The sequence below is a fragment of the Corvus kubaryi genome, unplaced genomic scaffold (genome assembly GCF_017639235.1).
Source record: "Corvus kubaryi isolate FWS band 111438036 unplaced genomic scaffold, C.kubaryi_AGA036_p1.0 69, whole genome shotgun sequence".
Lineage (NCBI taxonomy): Eukaryota > Metazoa > Chordata > Aves > Passeriformes > Corvidae > Corvus > Corvus kubaryi.
Window position 1 is genome coordinate 8,593,314 of NW_024582057.1, and position 23,504 is coordinate 8,616,817.

The following is a 23,504-nucleotide window of genomic DNA, read 5'->3' on the forward strand; positions in this document are numbered from 1 at the left end:
CACACACCCATGGTAAAAGAATTTTCTTAGTGGACAATTAAAATCTGTACTGTTTCTGACAGAAAAACACAAACTTTCAGTCTTGAATGCACTGTGATGACAGATACTCTTAGGTCTTCTAGACATCTTCTAGCTTATGTCACCCCCTTCTCTCGCTCATCCTCAATTGACTGTGGCATGCACAACATACAGGAGGAGCAGAGGATACTGACCTTCCTATCTCCCCAAGAATTTGTGGGGCTTCTGTAAGGACCAAAGGAGCAGAAGCAATCAAATGTATAGGGATTAATCTCTCAGTAGTTCAGAATTAGGCCCAAAAAAAGAAGAGCATATGCCCCTTACAGACTAACAACAAAACTACCTCTTTTGTTTTAATACATTTAAACAATGTTTTGTTCAGGCAGGACAGAAGATCACTACATTTTCCACTTGCAGTCATTTTCATGAGCAGGATTTCTTCACCTTGTTTACAGTTCAAGTCTCCGTTTCTCTAGAAATTGCTTTCTTTTTTATTGTACACAGGAAAAAAAAAATCACAGTAACTTTACAGGTGAGTTTGTAAGGTTTAATTTTCAACAGTACTGGTGTCAAAAAGAAAGGTTGTTATTTCCCTTACGAAATTAATTATTTTTGTTGAAGTCAACAGTACTAAGGTTTATTCTTGATTTTACTTTCTTCACTGAACATTATGAGTAAATGTCCTATCTTTTGATTTTTATCATGTAAAACGAGGATCACACGTATCATCTATTTCACATAAGCTATAATGCTCTGTACATTGTATTCAACATCTAAAGGGCTATAGTACCTATTAGTATCATCATATGAAAACAGTATATTGATTTATAAACAGTGGCAATAAATAGATAAATTAATTCTTTAGTTAGAGAAATAGAAAATGAGAACATAAGCTTCCAAATGTTCTTTTTTGAATGCTTTTGTTTTTTCTACTAAAGCTGCAAAGAATAGTAGATAGACGTGCTGACTTCAGAATTTAAACACAGCACAACATTGTATACTACAAATTAATTAATTTATCAAAAACTAATTTTCAAAATCTGTTAAGACTGTGCATATAAAACCAGCATGGGTCATAAATAATTACTTTTGTTTTTCCTCTTCTTCTTGGATTATCAAGATTATATTTGCATGATTTGGAACAATCAGATCATCTAAGCAAGAAGGAGTACCAGCACAAGTAGTTGCAGCTGACTAACCTTCCAGACTAGACTCCCTATAATGTGTCTGTGAATTCTGCTCTGTGCCTTGGTTATTTTGCAGTTCTGGTCTTGAACCTAACCTCACTTCCAAATACTTAGAACTGAAGAAATGAGCACTCCTTTTCCAAAGAAAGGAAACAATATTTTTTCTGTATGACTCTGTCTTTTACGGATCTCTACCCTTCATGCAATGTGCTATTTCTTCAGATCACCAGTGAAGGGCCAGCTATGAGTAAGAGGTGAAAGTACACAGATATTATTGAGTCCAGCAACTGGAACACAGACACACACACAATCCCCACTGTCAGAATTTGAAGTTATTCTACTGTATGCTTATGGTCTTTTAAAAGAAAAATTTCTTACTAAAATGTCGTTACTTCTACCAGGGAAATACAATACTTCAGATATAATTATTACAGACCTTTGTTAACTTATAAGTCCTTTATATAGAAGAATCCATACCTCACTGAATAAACTTCCATTTACGTAAGAAACCCAGAGCTTCCAGAAGTTGGGCAGCTGACTTACAACAAGTTTTGTCAACTTTTCAACAAATACAACTTGCTGAGGAGCTTTGTATCGCCAGGCTAAAAGGGAAAGAAGGGATGGAAAAAGCAACATCAACATTTTTAAAAATAACAATAGGAATGTACTACTAGGTTGCTGCTACTTTGTATTACACAGGTGACTATTGAGTATATATAAAACCTTTTGGATAGAAATAAAAAATTTAAAGCCCAGTCCATATATGTGTACACCATTTGTACACATACAAGCTCCTTCTTCTCCTCTCATATGCTTACAAGGTGCCAGCACCATGACAGCATCTACAGAATTGTTCCCCTTGCAGGGGTATCTAAGGCAATCCACCTAAAAATCCATTCAGACAGTCTTCTGTCTTCAAACCACTCTAAAAAGTAAGGTAACATGAAAGCAATCAAGACATTAGAAAAGTTTCAAATGAAATCTTGGCAACAGGTAACTTTTTGCAGTTTCCTCTGTAATGGGTGAAAGGGGGCAAAGAGAAAGCTGAACAGAGGCAGAAGTACTCATTAACGTAGAAAATAAAGGAAACTTGTGAAATACTCTTCCATAACCATTTAAGTTCTCTGTTGAAACCTTCATGATTACAACGGTTTAACAAAACAGGGTATCCGCACAGCAGTGAAAAGAGACTTGTATTTGACTTCAAGAACTAGTCTACTTTGGAACACTTGGACAAAGAAATCATATAGTTTTTGAAAAACCACAAAATAAATAGCCAAAGCCCCCAAAAACCAAAATAAAACCACTTCAAAATGGCATGTTTGTTAGTGTGGTGGTTTTTTATGTATAAACTCAGGTCTTGTACAAATGATAAATTTAAAAATATATCATCCTATATAACACTGCGGAAATGCAGAAAAACATTGCATGAAATAACACTTTTTCTATCTACTTTACTACAGAATGTTGCCTACACATGACAGGATTTCACCAGTTAGGCAAAAAATAGCTGCCTAATAGCACATTACACACTAGTAGGCTTCACCAGAGCCTCACTATTTTACTGTGTTGGTAGACAACCTTGAATCTTCATGCCTTCAGCAGCATCCATTTGTTGAGGTGTGGATCAAGTATTGGGCCATTTCTTTACTGGAGAATTGAATGTCTGTACTACCCACTTTTTCTCGTGGCCGAAAAGTTTAGGCAGTTTGGATTAGTACTTGGAAATAAAATCATAATGGAAGTCCAAAATTTGGAAAGAGGCTCTGACATAACTCAAGTGCAACTGTGCTGAGAGTGATGTATCTGTTTAGGAGGCATGAAAACGTCAAAGCTCAACTGGAAAAGCTCCTAGTGTGGACACAGATAAGATACTTTCACCAGCTTGGTTTGTGACTGTCATTATAAAGACCTGGTCTAGACCCAGTGGCAGAAAAACTCTTATTAACAAGCTGTGACTATGTCAGGAAGCTGTGCCAACACTGCTATAGCAGCAGAGGCTCTGTAACTTCCACAAACCCCATCTTCTAACAAAAAACAATTCAGTTCCTTTGAGAAACCATTTCATCTTTGCCAAAAGCTCCCGCACAAATCCAAGGTTATAACCAAGGATGTCTGCTGGCTACTGGAAACATACTGGCAAGATTTACTTCGTCTATGAAATTCTTTTCCCCTTGAGGAAGCATACTTCAGGCTTAGTCCCAAGCCTGCAGACAGCAGATACTTCTTAGAAAAAGCTACTGCACATCATATCAAAAGGTTATGGCCACAAATTCAGGATATTTTTACTTTGTTGCTAGAGAAAGCTCTATATTTTATTCCATTGATTCTATTATAATCTCTGCAATACCATTCTAAAGATGAAACTAGAGCTATTGTCTATTGTTTACATATTCTCATGAACATATGCTCAAAGAGCTGAAAGTTATTTGAATGGTGCAATTTTGAATTCATAGTAATTTCTTTAAACAGTATCTTGGACAATCACTGTTAAACATATTGGAGAAAAGAAACCCCAAACACACTAAATCACCAAAAAACCCCAGAGGTGCCATTCCTTAAATTTACCAAAAACCAAAAAGATCCACAAGCAAACTGAAAACAGAACGCATCATAGCACAATTGGAACGGCAGCCCTTGCAGGCATCCTAAATGGTAGGTTTGCTTCGTCTCTCCACTCAAAGTAGAACAAAGATGGCAGAGCTATCAGTGGTCACGTGCACCTAAGTACCAAGGAACTCAACTCAGAGGCAACTCATTCTAACTCTAGGATATTGGGACGGATTATTATACTGCTCCAATTCCCCAGTTTTCCTTTGAATCTTGGTTTAAATTGGTGTCTACAGAATATGCAAAACTTGCTGAAAACTTACCTTTTTCAGTTTGTAAAAAATAACAGATCCATAACTAAGACTCTAAAAGCAAAATAACTGATTGAAGTGGAATTGCCTGCCATATATGCAATTAAGTCCCTGCACATGCAAAAGAATTCAAACAAGTTAAAAAAACCCTGGATTTTGGATGTTGCTTGCTGCAATAAGTGTGGCATTTGTATTGTTAGTGGATGGCATTCAAAAACAACCAGCAATTTACTGTTTTGCTTTGTAATGCTTGTTAATCAACTCCATGCAAGGCTTTGGGCTGAGAAATAACAAGGGTAACAGTAAGACAGTTACTTCAGTAAGAAATTATCTATTCTGTGAAAAACATGTTTTCTGTCTCCTGTGATATCACCATTGAAAGGCTCCCGAGAAGAAGTTGTTTGGACAAGGGTACTGAGGAGACTTACAACACAGGAGGTCTCAGCTGGCTGTGGACAGACAGACTGCTTGAGCTTAGTCAAACATTTTGTTTCCGTTTCTGGGTTTAGGGAATCAGAGATCCAGATATGTAAAGTCACAGAAGGTGCAAATGCAAGGAGAAGCATCTTAGCAAAAACACACAAAAGGTGTAACAAGCAAAAGGTAGTAGGTCGCTATGCATACAAGAAAAAAGATCTGGTTTTGTTGAAAAAAAGACTTTAACTACATTCTAAGAAGCAAATTTTGAACTTGAATTTAAATTTTATGAACTGCTCTTTACTTGCAGAAAAAAGAGGAGTTCTTTAGTAAGCAACATTGATGTATGAGAAGAAAGATTTGTAATTCGTAACAATACAAAACAAACACACGGAATGTGGGTTTTTGTTTGGGTTTTTTGACTACATCACACACTGGTCACTGGCAGCTGCAACTTTGTGTTTTCAAATAAAACAGATGCCTACCATCATCACGGCCAGACTGAAAGCTGCTGCCCCTTTTCAGTGAAGCAGTTTGACTGAGATGGCCAATCGGCGATGGACGCACATCACTGTCCAGGTCTAGCATGGGGCTGTGGAGCAATGCATTGCCTGGGGAGAGGGGGAAAAAACCCAAAAGTTAGAATAATTTTGCACATCAGTTGACATGGAACTGCATGCTGCATGTGGAATTCTAACTTAATTCAGTGATACAAATGTTATCTTACAAAAACATTCTTAATATTGCTTTATTTAGACTGTTCCTCTGTATCAATACTATTCAATACCACCACTATGGACTCCTGTAGCAAAGCCAAAACCACAAGAACCATGGGGAAAATGCCATTCTTCGGTCTGTATGTTTCTCTGTTTATAATTAATGCCCTAAAATCAGTTGCTTGAAAGCCATGGATAAACATGTATTTATGCCATTAATGACATTGCCCATGCTTTTTTCCTGGTGTATGTCCTAAATACACTTTTCAACAGCAAAAGCTTTTTTTTGTGTCCAGCTGAAGCAGTTAAGGGCAGAGTGCTCAACTATTACTCAGCTGTTTGACCTCAACAGAGTTCAGGTAGAGAGAATCCATCCATCAGGAATCAGACGAACTAATGGCACCTTTCCTTTGTAAATGTCCTTATTTACACGTAACTACAAACCCACAAAATTTTTTCCAGTGTATCAAACAATTATTTTTCACCTTGGGTGCCTGTCCACATGTAGGTCACTGTTCACATGTCTAAGCAAGGGTCCAATCTGAAGGAGGTGGATACTTGGAGTCTAATGTGAATTTTGAAAAACAATCATATAGGAATAAGAGGACTATGATGTTTTTTTAATATACTGGGACACACTACCAATATACTTTTTAAAGTCTAAATTGCTGCTTTATGCATTTCGCCTTATAGATACATTTCTGAAAGTAGTCGTCAAAAATTATTTCAGCATTGCTCAACTGAGCTGTAACAATTAACTTAAGTGAATCACAATTAACAGAATTATAGAACAGCCCAGGCTGGAAAGGATGTCAGAAGACCATCTAGTCCAACCTTTCATGGGAAAGGGAGCCAGGGTGAGATTATCTAGCACCCTGTCCAGTTCAATCTTGAAAATCTCTAGTGATGGGAACTTTACAACATCACTGGGGAGGTCACATCAGTGACTGATTGTTCACAATGCAAAAAAAAAAAAAAAAAAAAAAAAAGTCTTATATTGAGATGAAATATCCCCTGGAAATTCATGCTGAATTTTATACTAAGAATCTCAGCATTTCAGTTTATATTGTTGATCTTTTCCATTGATACCTACATTCACTTAAAATAACAGGAAGGTCACATAGGACAACCATCAGCTGTAACACTGAAATACTCAGATTCAGGAGTAACACAAAGCAAAAATGATTCAAAGCACATTTGCTCTGGTGTTAGAGCAGCATGGCAGAAAAGATATACCTAATCCTTTTAATTAAACAGCTGGGGCTTAAAGAGCAATATAAAGTATTGTGAAACTTATCACAAACTTCCAATAGGTGACAGTATTGGGTTTTATTTCATTTTGAAAGTAGTTTTTTCTCCCATAATTTTTTAAAGGCTTTTAAAGAAATTTCCTGTGGCCTTTCACTGCAGCATTATCATTACCAAAATACCTGTCAGTTCTTCTGTTCATCTTATTAGTGTTCATAGTATAAGACACATAAGTAAACAGATCCAATTTGCTACATCATTCACAATTGTGATTGACACACTCTATTAACTGACTTGGTGAACTCATCCCTCCCATCTTTAGGCTGTATTAGGATTCTGTTCACTATTTAACTCCTACACCACTTACTAAACACATCTTTATGACACCTTTAAAACTGGTGAGTTTTCAGCAACATAGAATCTGCTCAATGATTTAAGTGTATTATTCACTGTCACCACAAACAAGATCTACAGTGAGTTTGAACAAGTGTTTGTGGAAAGACTTTGCCTTTTGAAAGAATTAAAAATGCACAATAATGAGAAAGCAAAAAACTAATGCTTTGCAGTAATCAGCATCCAGGAAAACAATCTGGTCATCTTACAGAATGAAGTAAAACCAAAACAAATTAATTCCCCTCCAAATTAAACAAAATAATATATTCAGTATCTTACAGAAATTCTACACAGAATTAAAAAAAAAAAATTGTTGAAGGCCCTGAGAAATTTTAAGTGTCTCACATAGTTCCTGGGATTTTGGGAGCACTTGAGTGAGATTCAACATATTTGCACTTTATTTGGGGAAAAAAAGGTATGCCAAGAAGGCTAAGTCAAAATTGCCACAGGTACTGCTATTTAAAACATAATTTATTAAAAAATCACCAGCAAGAGTATAGCAATGTTATTTTCACAACTACTACAACAACTACAAAAAAATCCCTCTGATCTCTCTGCATAGAATTAAGACAGAATGTTAATAATTTAAGACAGAATGTTAATATAAAGAATGTCTTGTAAACAGATGGTCTCTAAAAATGACAGTGCCAATTAAAGCTCAGAATTAAGAAAAACAGACACACTTACCAAAACACCTTAATGTGAATTAGTTCAATTAAAACACTTGCTCGAGGTAGCTGTATTGCTGCTGATGCACTAACCCCATGCATCCCAAATAGTTTATATGTTCACCAGTAACAGAAAACATGTAAAGAACACTCTCTTGTTCCACCAGGAAAACCACATCATCAGTTTGCTGGCATACCAGGAAAAGAAAGTTTAACATGAACTAATTTCTTAATTGGTTGTCTAGCATTACAAGCAAGTATAACACAGCAGCAGGGAACTACAACAGCACATATACCCTCAGGACTAATAAACATCTGGACTACATTAGCAAAGCTGATCTTGCTTTCACCCTACCAGAAGATAGCGCTTGAAGACTGCACACTAACGCATAAATCTTGGAAAAAAAGTGGGAGTTAACTTACAAACAATTTTTTTTCTATCCCAACTTGTTCCCTTTCTGGAGCCAGCAGCTTAAATTTAGCAGCATAATGTAATACAGTGAATTAATAGTAGTATGGACTGGAGACAATAATATTTATAAACCTAAATAAACTAACCAAATAATAATTTACTGCCCACTCAGTATTTGATTTGTGTACTATTTTTACATTCCTAGATCCTGAATGTAGGACAGCAACAATCTAAAGTTTCAAGAAATTAACTTTTTACTGGGCTAACAGGTTTTAAGATGTATAAACAGTATAAAAAAAATACTCCTGGTAGATCTTTACTTTTAAAAAATACACTGCATCTTTGAAGCCACACAAGTATTTTTTTCCAAAATACAGCATCTACATGGAGCATATCTGTAAATGACTCTAGTGCCAAGTGTTTATTTAACCAAGGTAACACAGGAAAAATAAATGTACTACATTCTCTTCTTCTATCCAACAGTAATGACAAAACAAAAGTACAATTAACATCTTATTACATTTACAACTGTACAATCATGAGAAGATCAAATGCAAAGTTTTAAGGATCTCAATACTGCTTTAGTTTTTTTTTTAAGGATTTTACTGGCTTTCAACTTTTTCTGCACAGGTATTTTGAAGGTGCATATTCAGATGCTGTGTGAAATAAAAGTATTTCGGTGGTTTTGTTCACACCTCTTCTGTTCTAGCGCAGTAAGATCTCACCAAAATAAGAATCTAAAGAACACAGTAAAAAGCACAATTCTTGTTGATATTATTTCTCTAATTTGTGCTTCCACTTTCTCTAAATCAAAAGCCCCCTGCGCTGAACCCTAACTGCAGGTTTATCATACTATAGAGTACTTCAGTTCCTACGGTGCCTATAGCTCATGTAAAAATCCCAACCCCATATTTTGGATTGTTACCTGCAAGCTCTTGGCATTCAGTGAATTACAACCTCCATTAAAAAGACAGCTGACGTGAAATCTGCCTAAAATAGATTTTCCCATGATATACAAACCACTCAATGATTTAAACTTTTAAAAGTTGCATTACTTTCATATTCCTAAACTACTACCAAACTGAGGGTAAAAATTGTTCTGCAATTTCCATTGCTACACAACTGCCTGGGTTTTTCTCCCCTCTGAGGGCTGGTAAGTGGAGGTTTCTCGAGGGAGTCACACATCTCTCGCCTCCCTCAATAGTCCAGCCTCAGCCACCCTGCAATTCTGCCAGCCTGGTGCATCAATTACATGACTTCCAGTAAAGATTTTTACAAAAGCTGCTGGTGATCAGGGGATAATATAGTGACAGTACTTCTGCAGAGACAAAGAAAATTTTTAACAAGTGACCAACCTTAGGCTAAGCAACTTTTCAGTGAGATTTTCTACATTAAGTCAAATGTCAGTCATTACACAGACTTGCTCATATACAACAAGCACATGTACACACAGTGTATACATCATGTATATAAGCAAGATTAATTAAAAAAAAAAAAGAGACCGTGCAAGATGTGCAACCAGGTGAATACAGTTACTGTATTTTCTCATCCATTATGTATCTTACAGTGAATTTTCTCACAGGCTACCATAGCGAGGGAAGGCTGACCTACAGCCTCCTGACTCTCTGAAGGGCGGCAGACTTCCTTACCAGCCTTAAACACCTTTGAACATTTTTTCCTGTGCACAGCAGGCCCTTGTCCTGTGCTACAGCCTGACCACCCACTGTTGCTTGTTGACCAAACACACAGTGCCTGGAGCCCGCACCGACACAACCAGGATAAGATTCCTTTCAAGGACACCGCATTGAGAATTTCAATTTGTCTAGGCAAGAAATTAGGCAAGCGGGAGAAATTACTGAAAAATTAACCTGCTCAGCAGACGAATTAACTGCATTTTATTCTTTTTCTTAAGTACTTTTTCCTTCTAACCTTATATTTTACAGTGATCAAGAAGAAAATGGGTTGTTTTTCTAGAAAAGAGATGAGCGTGCAATATTTAAATTGATAGAAAAAATGGTTTTGGGAGACATTTAAAAATGAATGCTTTTTTAAATCTTAAGGCTAGTCTTCATTATTGCAAATAATGTATTAATAATGAAACTATTTTTCAGTTTACTACAAAAAGGGTAACTGGGCCTATTCTAGTGGTATTCTAAGTATTTCACAGCCTAGGGCCTTATTGTCAGCCCTTCAGGCCAAAAAATTCTGAAACAAGAGCCAAGCATTCAAGTCCAGCACATAAATAAAAATTACTTCATTTTACTAGCACTAGCTCCAGCGGACGTTAAGATCATCAGCACTTTTGGAAAAACTCACTTTAACTCAATTGCCCGAATAAGGACTAAAAAGACAGGAGCAAACACAAAGGTAAAATTCTGGCCACTGTAGAGTTTCACTCTATCTACAGTCATACTAATCTTTTAAATTTTGATTGTAAGCTAGCTGTGTTGCTTTTTAATCCCAATAGTTACTCTCTTTATATTATATTTATATTATATTATTTAAATTATTATATAAAATAAGAATGCCCCCTGAACTTCTGAACATGCTGGATTCTACTAGAAATACTAAATTACAGCTAAGTTACAAATACAGGTAATAAAAGAGGAAAATGAATCTGCTATCAGTTTTTGTACTGATCAATTTTTATTCTCTGTCTCACTTTTTTTTTTTTTAATTAATAACCCATTAAGGGTTTGCTTGACATCTGCTGTCAAAAGGGTATTTCTGCTATGGACAGGGGATGTGGTTTAGACATGAAATGGCTCCCAGCTGCAAGAATTCTTCTTCCAGATGTACAGTAAGCAAAGGCAATGGAAGAGAACCAGCTGCTAGGATAACAAATTGAAAAGGCCCTTTTGACACAAGCCTTGCCGGCCTGTCTGATCTAACAAAGATGGATCATTCATTGCAAGGTGAATAGAATCTCAGTGTGGCACAGAAGAAAGAGCAACATGGTCTAAGCATCCATTTCTCTCTTTCACACTAAGTACAGCTGCTGTTACTCTGGCACAGAAAAGCCCGGCAGAGTTTTTAGCAGTATGTGGAGAGCTGTGCGTCATACTCAGCGCTGCAAAAATTATACTTTTTTCCAGCATTAAGAACTAAAATAATAATAATTTAAAAAAATATCACGGTGACTGTACTAGCATGCTTCTGTTTGAAGAGCTGGCTCCACACTGGGAACTTTAATAGCTTGTATATTGCATATTTCGCAAGCCAAAGGGCAGCAGAAAGATCACACTACAACCATGTCAGTGTTTTCATTTACAGCTGTAGTTTTTAAACAGGTTAGCTATTAACAGGTAACTTATTTGCAATAATATTACACAATATCTCAAAGATTTGCATTACAGATGAGTGATTTAGGTTGCTCAAAGAAGACAGGCAAAAGTGGTTTTAAATAAGAATTTGTAGGAGTGAGACTTGATAACGTTCGCAACAACCTGTTAAAGAACTACGGCTTTCTCAGCCAGTTTGATGATAACTGGATGGGAGTCCCTACCCATTTCAGTTCAAAGGATCATGAAACCTACTAAGCCACTATTAAAGTCTAAGCAAATAACCACTGGCCACACAGAAAACAGTCTTAACCTCCACAGCTTCTATCCCTGACACTTGCATTAAGAATCCCATTGCTTAACTCCTTTTGGCTATCTGCCCAGTGCCTCAGGCAAATTTTAAACTAAACCTCATTTATTTACATTTATTTTCACGTCATTTTATGTCATTATGTTCTCCATGTTTCCTGCACTCCAACAAATCTGGGAAGCATAAACCATAATGAAAAACTACAATTATGCTTTAATAATAGAGGAATTACCAAGTATAGTTACAATTAAAAAATACGTAAAATCTTAACTGAAGGAAACCATTTAGTATACAGGTACCAGAACTGAAAGTCCCTAGATGTCTACAAATCACAAGATCAAGGGTCAAAAGCAGCAATTCTGGCTTCAGCCAATACAAGGCATAATATGCCAACACAATTCAGTTTACCATTCAAATATTTATTTTTAGAGATCTAATAAATACTGTTTTGAGGGAGCATACGTTCTTCCATGGTAACCTTTATATTCATGGCTTGGAAAAATACTCTTTTTCCATTTTTTTCTGTCTCACGCATCTCCTTTTTAACATATCTACATACTAAGTAACAGCAGCAAACTGGCTTTACCTACTTCAGGTCCTCCCAGTGGATAAAAACAGTGGGATATGACCAGATAGATAATACTAATTCATCTATGCATCAGGAAAACTTCGTAACCATAAAAAAAAGTTTCAAAAACAATAAAAGAGCACAACTGCCTATTCCATGAATAAGACAGATAGCATTTGAAGTTTTCTATTTAATGTAATAAATCCCTATATTTACAAGCACTACTACATAAGCAGATCTAGAGCTCCGGCCAGTTGCATATGGGTCCCACATCTACAGCTGCACCTTTAATGAAAGAATCTGAACAGCAGAGAAACAGGAGAATGACGTAAAACAAGGACAGGAGCAAGGGAACTCTGTGCTTCAGGTATCCCCCTGTACTGCCTCACTATGACTTTGGCTATGCTGTTTGGTCTCTTTGTGCTGGCTCTTTATACTTCTGTGCAGGAGAAATTCTGATCTGCACTTTCATTCACTCCTTAAAACATGTGGGCTTGGATTCAAACAGTTTCTCATAATATGAGCATCACATGCCTGCATTTTTTTTGCCTCATAAATGAGGAAGGTCTGCTACAGCAAGAAATAGATAGGCTAAAGGCAATGATGGGTGAGTAACAATAGCCATATCTTAGCACATAATGAAACATTAATCTGCATAATACAAAATTAATCAGCCAACCAACAGGGTTGTTTAGACTGAGGGGAAACACTACATTCATACACATACAGAGTTATTGCTCAAGGGAAATAATACACTCCTGAATGCTGCTGTGAAGTACTTCATACACAGGAGTTGAGAGAATTTCCCGTCCTACTTGTACTCATTGAAATAAATGCAACCAATTAACTAATGATCAGATTACTGTATCTGTTATGATTAATGTCTATAAAAATCAAAGGAAAGATTCAATTAAACAATTTGCTGTTGGCAGTTGAGAGCTTTTTAAGTCACAACGCTAAATTATTTGACAGAGTTTAGCACAGCTTGATATACCCTTTCAGGTTTTGGAAACAATACTAACACAAGTTGGATTAACTGGAAACAGACAGTATTGGAAACACACAGGATTTCTGCTGACCCCTGAAATAAATTCTGAGAAAGAACTCCAAGATCATTACAGTCCTGTAAACTTGGCCATGGTTTCTTCTTTCAGGTTGCATCAGAGACTGCCCCATGCTGTGATACTAAATGATACTTTGCACATCTAGAACATCATTCCAATTGCTGAGTATTTCTTACAAAATAGAGTTCATCTCTGATAATATACAAGCCCAGAGCTTTTTTAAAAAAAGTTCTTGTGATACTGCTGAAGGATTAACACTTAGATCAAAAATACTTACTTAGATATCAACCTAAAACAAACACGTATTTAAATATATCTCTAATACAAAAATTTGTGATAGCACCTTCCAATACCTTGGCATCTAAATTAGCTCACTCTTCTCTTTCAATCTGCAGACCCTTGGAAGTGCAGCTATTAACAAGAGGGCAATCATCAGGTGAAGACCCTAGAGAGGATGTTAGAAAACTAGACTTAACTTCTTGTCAGTATTGGGAATTTTCCTGACTGCCATTACTATTGGCCTGGATGACATAAGTCACAACCTCTTACAGACGGTAGGAGAAGATGTTATTTCTATATAAGCAAATGAAATTATTTCAGTTGTAATGACTAATGGGTCAGCCTTCTAGTTGTGTGGAGACAACTGGAACAATTTTATCCCATATAATATACTGTTGACTTATACTAGTGACTAAATTTGGAGTAAGTTCTCCTTAGAATTCACTTAGGATTGTGTTTTAGCTTGTTTAGCAAATAATTGCAGAGTTAATCTTCCCTTCCTGAATACATCATAGCCAGCAAATAAGTTCTTTGAGAATATTTGCAGTTTGACAACCAGCTGCAAAAATCCTATCCAGAATGTCTAATGGTTTAAAGAAACCCAACCTTATTCAGGTAAGAAAAGCAGAGACTTTGCCTAATTCCAAATCCATTTCAAGTAGTAAAAGTCATGTGTAATGACTCAGAGCACAGTTCTCTTTTCAAAACTAATAAAATAGCAGCAAAAGGCTTTGGCACAAGCTCAGCTGAAAGGCGAAAAATTTTGCAGAAATGTAAAAATAGATACAATCTGCTAACTAAGGTTTAAGTTTACTATGATGAAAAGTTTTGACTCAATCAGTTTGAACCCACAGATTCAGTTAGCAAAAGAATTATGGTAAGAACAGCCAGAAATAGCTGGTATGCTCAAGGTGGAGCTACAATTACTGTCCGCTTGTTCCAGCATTCATAATATGAAGACTGCCATCTGCTAGAAACAATGGAAACCTAGAAAAACTTTCATGCCTTTTTTATTGGAATATCAGTCTTATGAGCCATCTCTTCCTACAAATTCTTGATAAACAAACAGAAAAAAACCTTTTTTTGAAGCACGTGTTACGTGGAAGACTTAAATGTTTGAAAATTTAGTATTATTTTATCTTAAAAAGAGCCTATGAATTTATGAACATATAAATAACATTTCTAACTTGTTTAAGTTGATTAGATTCCAGAGTCTTGCATAACCAAACTGAGTAAAACTCCACACTTTCCCTGTTTGAAAAGCATACACCTATTAAAGTAGATTAAAATGCATGCCATGTCTCCGATCACAACCAGCATTGTTCTACGTGGCAGTTAAAATCAATCCTTCTGCGTTTTCTTTTTTCTTTCTCCCACCTGGTGTATGCCAAAATTAAAGATCTATGGAAAGCAAAAACCATGCTTAGCAACTTTCCTTTGTCCTACTAGATACTAAGTGAGAAATTCAATCAGCTAGGATTGATTCTTGAGTATTTTAAAACCTGTGCAAAAAACTATAATCAATAGAACACCACACAGAAGGCTGGAAGAAAACAATTGGAATTCGATGAGCTGTTAGCATTTCTTTCATACGTGCACAAAATATTAACTATCGATACATGCATTTTCTGGGCATTCAAGTTATTTAAATTCTTCTGTGAGCCAAACAAAGCTGTAACATAACAGCCCCTTTGATATTAAGGCTGAGGTAAGCAGTTTTTTGTTGCAAGAAAATACCAAACAGGTTGAGATTCTTCAAGACAAATCTAGGAATTTAGATGCATTTTCCACTTATTCATTGGAGCCTGCACATCAAGATTTCATAGACCACTAAAACGTTTCAAGCACTGAGTATCTTTGTCTCTATTTCTCTTGCTAAAAAGCTGAAAAATGGCCATACAAAATTTTGCAAGTGAGAGAAGAAGGAAGCTTAGAATTATTAACCATGGCTGTTTTCACAAGTGAGTTTTGCTCCTGGTAACTGAATGTTGTGAGGCTGGTGGCGACGTCTCATGAGGGGCTTTGACAAGGAAAGAAGATGGGGAGGTTTTGGAAATGTTCTGATTTTTGACCAAGATGCCAGGAAAACAATTTGGCATTCCAACCAGTTCCACAGCACACTGTGTAGCGGAACAAAGATGGTCTGCGCACACTTTTAAGCTAAAACTTACTGACATCGCTGTCACAATTGATGTACCCAGTGAACTCCGTACCTCATGTCACAACCTCTGCAACAGAGAGTTAAAGCCTCCTGCAGAAAATTTACAGCACATTTCTGCAGCAGCTCCAACTCAGAAAAACCTTTGTGGTTTCTCAGAATACACCACCGTATTTGGCTGGGGATATGCATGCACTAACACTAAACATGGGAGTTACCTATAAGCCAAGGGATGCCAGATTCCAATATGCCTATTCATTTCAGAACTGGCAGCAAACTCTGTAAGACTTCTTGAGAAACAAGGCACTGCTTCTGTTTCCTAATTTGAAAATCCAGTTTTCAGATTTTACTACTAGAAATGTCAGGCCAGCTGCCTTCCACCTACTGGAAGGCTTTTTATATGTGGGCTAATGTGATAGATCATGTTAATTTGTAGCTAAGTTGCTGCCACACCTGCAATACTTACACTTCTCTTTGAGGAGCAATGTTGGCAAAGACGGAATACAACTATGTATTCATATTGGTCTTAATAATAACTTTGCCTAAATATCCCCTTTGTGCAGATTTAGTGTAACCTGAATTTTGAAACTGCACACAAACAAGGAACAAGAGGACTCCATAATATCACTCATTACATATCAAGGAATTAAGCATTATCCCACTGTGCCCCAATGTCCTGTGTATCCATATACTAATAGAATATCTTGAGACAAAGAAATCTAACCGGCAGATTCAGATAACAGTCCAAACTTGATATGACCTCAAAGAAATGTTTCAAGAGGACAGTAAACCATAGATAAATGACTGAAACTTAATGCTTTTCCCATGTAAAGAACTTAAAAGTTATAAGTTAAACAAAAAGAAAACTCCAACTGCTGTTTCATTTTTATAATAAAGAAAAAATATAAGTCAGTATTCAACTTCGTAAAAAGCTATCTAAATTGATGGGGAATAACTAAAATATCCTCTGTAGACTAGAACTTGTCAAATAAAAGGCAATGCCAAATTCCTAAATGTCAAATATACATATATATATATATATATAAAAATACATATATATATAAAGGTAAAATAAAAATGTATCCTTGCCTTTTTGTTCTTTAACATAGCTCTCCTTACAGTTGTGCATGAGCTGCAGAATCCACTGATGTTGAGCACCAATGCACTGCCAAGCTGGGTCCCCAGGCGCATGAAGATCAGAAAGATATCTGTAAAATCCAGTCCAAAAATCACAGCTCTGACTTGACACACTGAAGGCCTCATTAAAACAGACCAAGGATGTAGTAAGAAACACTTTTTCTTTTTTCCACATAATTTTAAAAATTCAAGAATAGGTATTAAGATACACTCCCATCCACTGCAAACAGAAGTTTTGCATTCTCCCTTTTTCAATTAGTGAGGCAAAATTCCACCAAAAAATTTTTACAGAAATAAAAACCCACCTGTATCTTTAATATCATATTAATGTATTTCCAGTTGTGCCTCTAGTAAAGTATGCAGGAAACCAAACTCTTTATCTGCATGGTTGCAGTTTAGTGCTTCAGATTTGAGTGGAACCAGTGGCATCTCAAGCACATAAAAGATGGTATTTTTCTTCCTACTGTATATGTCCTGATTGTATCATCATGTAATCTTAACAAGCAATTACAGGAAGAATTAATTTCTGGTAGCTCATTAATTTCAGCACATGCACGCACAAACATATGTAAACCAAGCTCCTAGGTTGGCTTTTTGTTTGTTTGTTTTGGTCTGGTGGTTTTTTGTGCACACAGTGTCTGAAAAAAAAGAGCAGGGAGAGAACAAAAAGGATTGGGGTGTCTAATCTGCAGAAGCAAAACACTGTCTTTAGGGAGAGAGGAGTATTAGAAGCCAGCTGTTGTGATTTTGAAGAGAACACAAAAGAAATGTAGTCTCATGTACGGCACTCAAGACTGTCTGACAAAGTACTTTCAAAAGGGTATTTTCAAGAAGTGGTAGCTGCTCTACTGTTTAAGGCACTCTGTTATATTCTGCATTAATGAGACTTGGGATGGACTAAAAAATTTAAGATGCTTAAGGTGAACTATACTGATACGTTATCTCAAGCAGCGCAGGGAATGTTTAACTCCCTCACAAAAGCTGTTTTACTACAATAATACCTAATGTTAATTAGGACTGTGTTGAATTCTGTCTTCTTTGACAAACGTCTGCAGCACTTGAACGAAAAATAAACTGTCAAAGTAGGATTGGTTGGATGGACAAGAAAATTACACAACCAGCCATTTTGACAGGGTGACATTTATAAATTATGAGCTCAAGTCCTTCTCAGTGTTATGGGGGGCTTCAGTCTTTTCTTAGACACAAAACATAAAAAAAAATTACCACTGGTCATGAAATACATACATCTACTTGGCTGCTAAGTGCTACGGTAAACTACTTCTGAACAGTGTAAAATAATTAACAGTGTAAATATCCTAATAAAATGAGAGGAAAATATGAATTGAAGCCTAATCATAAACATTAAATATCTGAAGGAGAAAATGACAGTATTTTAGGTTTTGGTCAGCCTTCAACTTCAGAGACATACAAAACAAATGTATCAAGGAAGAAAAAACCCTCATAAAAATCGCAGGGTTTATGCAAACTATTTTACAATTCGTATTTTGTTAATTTCATTTTTGCTGAAGTCCTCTGAAGAAAATTTACTTCATACCTTGCCTTCAGAAAATTTACACTAATATAACCATGTATATTTAGAGTATTGAAACTAATGTAACAATTTTGTAGGCTGGGATTCTGTTGATTCATTAGAACTAAATTATTCCACATTCATCCACTCCCTGCTCTTCTTCATTATACTTTCTACATGTGGAATACATTTGGTTACATTAACACAGTCTGCTTTATCATAGGCTGGGCTATTTTTAAAGATTCAACAGTTCAAGGTAAGGGGCTAGAATAAAAACCCACCTTAAAAGCAACCAAACAAAACAGCCAACCCCAAAAACCCAACCAAGAAACAATAAAACACAGTCCAAACCAAAAAAACCCACAAAAACCCCCAAGCAAAACTCGACCAGAATCAAGCACGTGTACAACTATGAGTCTTTCAAAGAATCCTTGGAAAAGGTCATACAACCTGGCTTAGGCTAAGCAGCTGCTCTTTAAAGTTTTCAAGTGCTGCAGAGAAAAGGACTAGCCAGTGCTGCCTTCACAGACACAAAACGCTTAACTATTAATCTTAAAAACCAGTTCCAATTAATAGGCAATATTTATGTACCATCCAGAAGAATGAGAAGCACTCTACATAAATGCACACAAGCCACTGTACTCCTAAACTCTCATGATGCAAAGGGACCTAAGACCCCAATACCGCACTTGGGCCCACGTGGCTGGGCCTGGTGCACACACAAAACACTCAAGACCTTGTGCAGGTGTCTGAATTTTACAAATGCTTTCCGCACAGCACATTTGGTCTGCTTCTTTTAAGATAACTGATAAAAACACCGAGATTGTCAAGACACACTAGGAGCCCTAGTAGCAGCCAAATCTCAAAAGCTTTCTAAACAAAGCTATCAAATGTTCCAGAGCACTCTAAAGTTTGGCACCAAGGTCTCAAAGGTTAAAGTCTACATCAACTGGTCTCAGTAGCCCTACAGCAGACACTAGCTTTGTGAAAAACAGCAAATCTATAAATGTTAATGAAAACTGGGGAACTGGTTCATATTCATGAAATACAAAGGAACTACATTGTTTAGCCAGAGCAGTAAAAGAGCCAATTCCACTTTCAAACAACAGAACAGTCTGGATTAAAACCTCCCTGTTATCTGACTCAGGATGATTCCATTTCAACATCAAGTCAAGCTGAAGTGTAAGAAAAGTTAATAAGGAATCTATTTTGAGGTATGCAAACTAGGAGTGATCATTTCAAACACAGCTTGCAGTATGTTGGTTTAGAGAAAGCAACAGAATCTCAACATGCCTTAAAGATTTAAAAAAATTAAATTCAAATCTTAATTATGGTTCATGAAATTGTTCTCATTCAAGAACTGTTTTTCAGTCATTCAATAAACAATCCAGTTCGCCATTATTTATATAATCATAAAGTCTCAAAATACTCACAGCTTTAAAATCACTACTTAGACCACATTAAAACTAGTCACTACCCCATTTAGGAAACATTTAAATACACATCTAACACCATATGTCTTATGAAGGCACTAGTCAAATGATTACCTTATATAACGTTTCTGATCATGCAATGTTGACGGAGTTTCAAGCAACTTATCCAACAAAAGTTCTCGTAAAGCTTCAATTCTGGTTTCAACTTCAGCATAATCTAGGAATAGGGAGCAGAAATAAATCCAACGTGTCCTTCAGCAGTGTTATGAACTGAAAATTACGTTATTTTTCTAGGGTATCAGACACTTCTGGAGTTAATGTGGAAATCAATATAAAGCATTTTATAACAAGCCACATCTGAAAATATTATACATGACAGCTTTACAAAACCAGAGAATTAGACTTTAAAGTCTTTCCAACAATATATGAGAAAGATACTCAAAGTCACATTTTAATTACTGTAATCTTTTTTTATGTCCAGTAATACCAAGCCTGAATAAATAAATAAAATTGGCTGTGATTTCACATTTTGTAGCAAATACCTCACTCAGAAAACTTGCCAGAAATATTGCCTAGAGTAATTGGCTTCTATAAATCCATAATTTGTATGGATGAAAATCTGTATCAAACCCACATAAAACTCTTTGGTCTCCTGTGTGCATTTTAGCCTTTAAGTCAAAAAAACCCCAAAACCACTAAATAACAGAACCCATATCTTACATTTTTTGAACACTTGAACCTCAGTCTTTCCAAAGAGGGACTTGGCTTTTTCGTAGTCATTAATAACCACATCGTAATCGCCCTTAAAAACAAAACAAAGCATTTTCATTTGTTAAGAGAAAGACTAATGTCAACAGGCTACTTTCAGCAAATAGAAAATTATTTTTAAAGGATTATACCTTTTGGATATTTCTTTCAATATTTAAGGGAAGATTGAAAAGAAATTTAAAGCGCTGAAGAACATTAAGCGCATTTCTCGTTGAATCGGCTTTGTCCTTGCGACCCAGCACTTCTTGAAACAAGGTATCTGCTGTGTTACTGGCTCCTATTTCAAAAAGGGTGACAGTAAGAAAAAGTAGAGTCAGTAATCAGTTGAAATCACAAACAGATTTTCTTTATTTTAATGAGTTATTCAAGGTTTTTTTGAGAGCAAATGAGTAATTATTGCTGATTTTCATACTTTTTTTTTTCAACTGTGTTAACGTTTTACAACTGCTGAAATTCTATTTCAAAGTGAACCACTTAGCATTTTAATGTGGTAAGACCTCTGTGAGATTAAAAACAATCACTCTTTCCTATTTCAAATGCTTAGCTTTGCTGCAGATATCTTATAGTTTGCTTTGGCTCCAGATGTACATTTTACAACCAAATTATGCATCTCAGGATATAGAAAAAGTCATAGAAAGTTTTATTTTTTAAAAAAGTATAATTTCGTTTTGGTAATTAATGTCAGAGCTTCTAAGTTATCACTGGGTTTTGCAAACATTTTTTTTATATTTTCCAGTCAAGTTTTAAAAATGATTAACAATATTTGAGCCACTTGAAAGTACCAAGGATTAAGACAAAGACAGTATCATGACTAAAAAAGTCTAACTAGCTGGTCACTGTAACAGAATGAATACCAGTTGTCTTCATATCGCATTAAAAGTCTTACCGGCTTCGTCACACACAGGATGAAGCCTTGGTCAACAATTTCATATATTTAAGTTTCTATACCATCTATGAATAGTCTTCAATAAATACATTAAATATAGCCCTAAAACTTTTTCTATCCAAACTAAAAAGCATTCTACTTTCTAATAAAGATTTGTTCCTAACACAGAACAATAAAATTTCACATATTGTAGAGAAGACTTACACTGCATGTGAATATTTGCATTTTTCAACTTATGACTTACTTTTAATTAACCAGGAAAAAAAAAAAAAAGTGGAACTGTTTTAGCCTTTTTGATCGTTGCGTGTAGAAGTTTCTACATTATCTGGTCTAGTGACTATACTTTAAGCAAAGATGAAAAAAATTACATCAGTCTCGCTGGGTGGCTTGCATGCCATTTTCTCTAGTCAACACTGTGGGTGGCCTGCTCATGTTAAAAGTAGTCTTTGTAAAATAATTGTTATATCTAAATAATGTTTAAACTTTGTTGAAATTTTGAAGCCTTGATGTAAAAAAAGTTTTGTCAGGACATCTATTTCCACCACATACTATGCAGCATAGAAGACTTTAATCCACTAAGGAGAAATGCACAATGAAAACAGTTAGCTGGACATTTAAATACAGATCACTGTTAAAGTATGATTTTTCTCAAGGTTGTAAGAAATTATTGTTTTGTAAATAGTAAGTAACATTTTGTTTGTTTGAATTCATATGTTTCTTGTCCATTCTTATAACAGCCCAGAAGCAATGTGCTGTACCTGGGAATTGAAGTTATATTCACGAAGTTGTTATTTTTTATTCAATGCAAACCTTTGTTAAAAGGTAATTGACAACTGCAGGAAGAGCACAGTGACTTCTACCTTCATCTCTTTATGAACTAGTTTGCTGTACAAATCTTCAATTCAGGTAAATGATTCTATTTTTTTTTTCCCCTAAGGGTACTTTTCTGTTTTATAAGAAATTGAAATATATCAAATTACTTATTAATGTCTTAATGAAATTCAATACTTCATGCAAAACAGGTCTATCTTTTTAGAATTAAAATATTGTAATATTTCTTCCCTCCTCATCTCTCCAAGTCCTTTCTACAATAACCTTTAATAATAATCTTTATCTGTTGACTACTGATGAACCATCCATGGAAAAAGTTTCAGTTCTTATATGGACGAACTATGTTTTCAAAATGGATGATTCATCTACAGTGCGTGAGTTTTTTTACTTCAAAATAAATGTCTAGTTATCCAACAGTTGTCTGTCATAGAGCCTGACAAAAAAACTACATAAAGGAATTTGATTGATCTCCTTTAATGTACAATTCTTCATTAAATTCATTATAAGACACTGTATATTTTTAATAATATAAATTTAACAGCTAGTTTAGCAATTCAATTTAGCAAAAACTCCAAACATCTATAATTCCAGCTAAAACACCAAACTGTTCTTCTACTATCCCATGCCATTTCAATTCAATAATTTGGAACCCTCTTAACATACATTCAGATGCTGTGGAAAACATCCTCATTGTTAAGGGTTTGTAACCAAGCTCACACAACAGCAGTTGTCTCTCAAAACATGCACCTACAGTCCATAAAACTCAAAATTCAACTAAAGAATTGAAGTCATTTTTGAAAGCAGTCCTTGTTGCTCATGGATTATGGAAGCTTTTCAATGGTCAGACAAGAAACAAAGCTTTGATCCTAAACTATTTTGCATAATATTATTTACTCTTTTTACATCCTTGTATTCCTACTTCCCTGCCTCCCACCCATCGTGACTTGCAAAGTATTGTGAGGAAAAGCAGCCAATTCTTTTCATAGCAGAGCCAAACTTAAAACCACTCTGAAGTATCTGGCACAAGCTCCTCTACAGATACAGTTTGAAAAAGACAGTTTGCATTGTCTACATACGGAGTTCAGCCACCATTTATCAAATGGAACAGTAATTATATATTATAGGTAAATTTCTCTTATATTAGTGTATATAGGAAAATATCACAAACCTAAATTTTTGCTTTTTCATTTAAAATCTGTCACACAATTTAGTACAAGGGAAAGTGCTCTCCAAGGAATCTGTGCTTGGTGCATGACATGGCATAAATACAGAGTACTAAGGATTGCACTGGAAAATTTCAGCAAATGCTTCTTTTTCTCCTACCCTAGATGTACCAAA

The 23,504-nt window shown here is 35.6% G+C and overlaps 1 protein-coding gene across 1 annotated transcript in view; it reads right to left on the reverse strand.

The window, feature by feature from the left end:
• EXOC2 (exocyst complex component 2) overlaps positions 1-23,504 on the reverse strand; it is a 128,665-nt gene that overhangs the window by 55,998 nt on the left and 49,163 nt on the right. The window contains exons 8-13 of the mRNA XM_042049176.1: positions 20,581-20,726; positions 20,402-20,483; positions 19,796-19,898; positions 16,670-16,788; positions 4,969-5,094; positions 1,683-1,807 (exon numbers count right to left, since the gene is read on the reverse strand). Coding sequence (XP_041905110.1) covers positions 1,683-1,807; positions 4,969-5,094; positions 16,670-16,788; positions 19,796-19,898; positions 20,402-20,483; positions 20,581-20,726 — 701 coding nt within the window. The remainder of the gene's footprint in view (positions 1-1,682; positions 1,808-4,968; positions 5,095-16,669; positions 16,789-19,795; positions 19,899-20,401; positions 20,484-20,580; positions 20,727-23,504) is intronic.